Source organism: Pseudogymnoascus verrucosus (assembly GCF_001662655.1).
Source record: "Pseudogymnoascus verrucosus strain UAMH 10579 unplaced genomic scaffold scaffold_37, whole genome shotgun sequence".
NCBI lineage: Eukaryota > Fungi > Ascomycota > Leotiomycetes > Thelebolales > Thelebolaceae > Pseudogymnoascus > Pseudogymnoascus verrucosus.
In genome coordinates, this window is record NW_017263688.1 from 4710 (window position 1) to 8673 (window position 3964).

General features: G+C 47.0%; 1 protein-coding gene across 1 annotated transcript; it reads left to right on the top strand.

Moving 5' to 3' along the window:
* Window positions 1-748: 748 nt before the first annotated feature.
* On the top strand, window positions 749-1565 carry VE01_07884 (uncharacterized protein; the record flags this gene model as incomplete). The annotated part of the gene is made up of 2 exons (XM_018277315.1): window positions 749-831; window positions 1478-1565. 2 exons carry the CDS (start codon window positions 749-751, stop codon window positions 1563-1565), a joined length of 171 nt encoding a protein of 56 aa, XP_018128326.1.
* Window positions 1566-3964: the final 2399 nt, after the last annotated feature.

Genomic DNA, 3964 nt, shown 5'->3' on the forward strand with positions numbered 1-3964 from the left:
CAACTGTTTCACCTGTCAAAAAAGCTTACCACTCCCATCAGCCCGAAATGTTAGAATTTCGCCCCTAAAATACCTCAGCTACAGCTTCTGTCTCGGGGGACAAGATCAGGGTCTAGTTAGTCATACTTAATTTGTCACTCAGCAAAAACGGCGGGGTGCGGGTCTTAGTACAGCTCAGGGTACGACAGCTACGGTCCTGTTACAGCTGTCACAAGCTCGATGTCTTACCCATGGTAAAGGGATTAGGGGTGTCTTAGGAGCTCAGCTTCAATATTAACGCCAGATCATCACGGGATTTCCTTACAATAACTCAAGAGTGTAGATCACGGCTAGATACGCAGCACTGGCTTTGTCACGAACAGGGCCTCGGCCTCTTAAGACGCCCATCCAAGGTCTAGGAATATAATACATAGGCTTGTTTAGGTGTTGTCATTCACTAATATTGGCAGATCGGTACATGGCTCTGTCTAATTACTACATATTCGGATAGATATTGCCTCAAGCCGCCCCTGCTCAGTAAATATCATGTCTTAGAGATGCCGATAGTAGAAAAGAAATCCAAAAAAGGTAGACGGCTAGCTTGCTCTTGATCATAGCATTTCAGAGGTTATATAAGGTTGTTTGAACGCCCCCCGCCAGACCACACTTAGTACGGTTACGCAGCAGCAGTTACGCAGCAGTAGTCATCACACAACAGAAAAACATCCTATTACTTCTCGCCTTTTTTATCACTCTTACCACCGCTACAATGAAGATTGTAGCCATCCTCTCTCTCGTCTCTGTAGTCTCTGCCTACATCCTAGGCCCGGGAGGCATCGACTTAGCCCCCTTGTTAAGAAAGCTACATGCGCCCTTCCCTGCCTAGCAGCTGCCATGCATAACGCCAAGTGCCACGGACGCTATGAACCGTTGGTAACGACGTTCTGTGACCGTAGGAACCCAGGGGGAAGGCTGGGCTTAGCTTAAAGGAGGGTCAACCTTCAAAGTGAACCAAACCACATTCTGCCTCTGCAACTGTCGCTATTGTCAGGTCACGTAGAGGGGCTTGACTTGAGCAAAACAAAGGTTTAGCTCTCATGACAGACGTCAAAGTCCAGGCCATTGCTATTAAGAGCTATTAAGAGTAATGGCCTAGACTTTAACATCCGTCATTAGGGAGCTAAACCTTAGTTCTGCTCGAGCCCTTCTAGGTGACCTAACAAGAGCGAGAATTGTAGAGGCAGAATGTGCTTTGGTTCACTTTGAAGGGAAAGGGGAAGAAGCTTTTATAGATCTCGTACATCTCTGCGTCAAGAAGGTGAGACACTGCTGACGTGTTCTGGAGTCTAGAAGGACCATTCGTTTATCGTGGCTAAAACCGTTGGGACTGTGCTACATCTCAGCTTTGAAATGTAAGACTCTAAGGAGGTGATACCTTGTAATCACCCTACCACGTTTGATTTTGGCTCAAATCGCATGCAACTAACTCTCATTACAGTGCCTCCGCCGCCAAGGACGCTGTTGGTGACAAGATCGACGAGAGCAAGCACGATGGCAAGGCCGAAGCCCACAAGCAGCAGATCTAAAGCGTCTCTGCGGAAGGAACGGATCTAGGGAAGCAGATACTATCACGGCTTTGCTTGTTGAATGAAATGCAAAGTTAGATACCCCTATTCCTTGGCTCGTGCATATCGGATCAAGCAATGAATCAGCTGTTCACGTTCCCCGAGTGCATCGACTCTTAGACCAGTAACCCTCGATCGACCCCTAACAACCATCGAAGCAAAGCACATATTGAAGCTCCACACCGTTGTCCACCCGTATCTCGCCGCGTTATTCACATCCGAAATTGACGTCGAAATTGTGGAATGAGAGGTGGCTTCCTGCGTCACTCGTGATTTGTGTCTATTGAATTCGTGAGCTGAGTTGGGACTGTCTCGTACGGAAATGTCCGTGACGAGGCTCATCAGTGGCAACTTCCGGAGCGAGTTCATCCTGCTATCGGACTTCTTCGGCTCCTTATAAGTGTTCCGTGCCGAATGAGTCCGGCATGTGTAGAAGTGACTACTCCCTGCTTCACCACCAATCTCGCCAGCTCCGTCTTAGCTTGACCTATCTCTGATGCAGGTGTCTTCTTGCTGCTCTTTCCATTCTGACACTTCCCTTCTTCATGAGAACGGCCAAGCTCCCGTTTCCGATTTGGAGATAAAATTCCCAGTAACGCTCTTAGACGAACGAACTCGGCTCGTTCAAAGTCAATCCAGGTAATCCCTGGTCGATCCGGGTGGATGAGAATGTTCCGGGCTGCAGGATCACCCTGCAATACTCCCAGCTGATGTATGGCATGGCAGATGGCGTCGTCAGCGAGTCCTCGGAAAGTTGGCCGGTTACGTGCCTTAGGCAACCGGTCCTGAAACCTCTCTTTATCTTGTCTCACTTCTCGTGGCAGAATGAGGCGTCTCATCAGCTCCGTCATCACTTTATATCTTCGGTATTGCCTTCGATATTGTCTTTGATAAGTTAATCATGTGGTGGGAATGGGATAGTCAACTGACAGAATGATATGTTCGTGTTGTACGAAATCGCCAAAGACAGTGGCCTTTGCGAGTAAAAGCAGCAGAGCAGCAGACAAATGGTGGTGCCACGACAATCAAAACATGTTTTAATCAACGTCATGTCTCAGTCCCTTTCCAGCAACGAGCCCTTTACCGGCTAGATTGAATTCATTCGTTAAACTGTTGATTAGATAGGTCGCAGAGAATCTAGAGCCAATATTTACGTATTTTGTGTCTTAAAAGGTGCTGTTACACCGGTTTATCGATCCAACGCCCACAAGAATGGCTAACGGGCTGTTTCACGCTATATCAATCTCCCGAAGTCTGTTGGCTTTAATTGTACTCACATAACAGAAAAGTAGGACGAAAATGTATATGCCTGCATGCAATCGCCAGAAAGATAAATGCATCATGGCTACCATGGCTTGCTGGTCGGCGCGGCTGGAACGCGAATTACTTCATGATTGGTATTACAACGGCTAAATTGTCTAATTAACGATATTTCAACTTATACAACAGGACAAACTGCCAACTCTCTGTTTACTTGTCTAGGCAGCTGTGTTTTATGGCGCTAGGTGCTCTCTTTGGACCATCTTGCAGTTGTGCCTTATGTATCTCCTACTCTTTTTAACCCTTAGTGGCAACAGTCTCGCGGATCGTCCACGTCACGCTGTATCTAGGCCGAGACATCAACCCTGTGAAGGGATACAACAGATATCTACTGCATCAACTGTAACATGAAGCTCAGAAAGGATAAGAACGGCACTTTCGCCGGCCTCTGCCTCTCTCCTGATATTTATAACTTGCACAATACAGAAGGCAACCCTCTTTCTGAGAGTTGATCACTAGGTTACACAAAGATCCTAGTACAAAACACAGTGACTAGACACAGGGACTAGAAAAGTGGACGCTTGCCCCGATCTCGGTAGTTTCTTAATCTCGCTCAAAGACTGTGTGACACTAGCTTCCCATGCATATTGATGGGTTTGCACAAGTGAGCTACAGAAAATATATGCCTAAGATGTGTGGCATACAGCATGTCGAAATACTACCATATGAATGGTAGTTAGTAACAGTATGGCGTTCGGCCATTATAGAGCGAAGGGGGAAGAGTGGATGGTGGCGGGTAGACCTGAAGAGCTTAATTATCACCGATCAATGTAAACCCTGTGCGTTCTCCACGGAGACCAGGAGGTCTATCCCCAGTTTTCAGCAACTGCCTGTGTACAGATCGGCAGTCGCGTACATTGCTGGCACACCCCTACAAATTCTAAGACTGGCGTACCACACCACGTACATATTGTTGTCGATTTACTCACTGTGCAGGTATCGATGTTAATTGGACAACATATAAGTGACGACTAAAAGAAGAAGTTTCAGATCCAGCTTCATTTCGCCACCGCTCTTGTTGTATTACGTTCAGCTTGTCT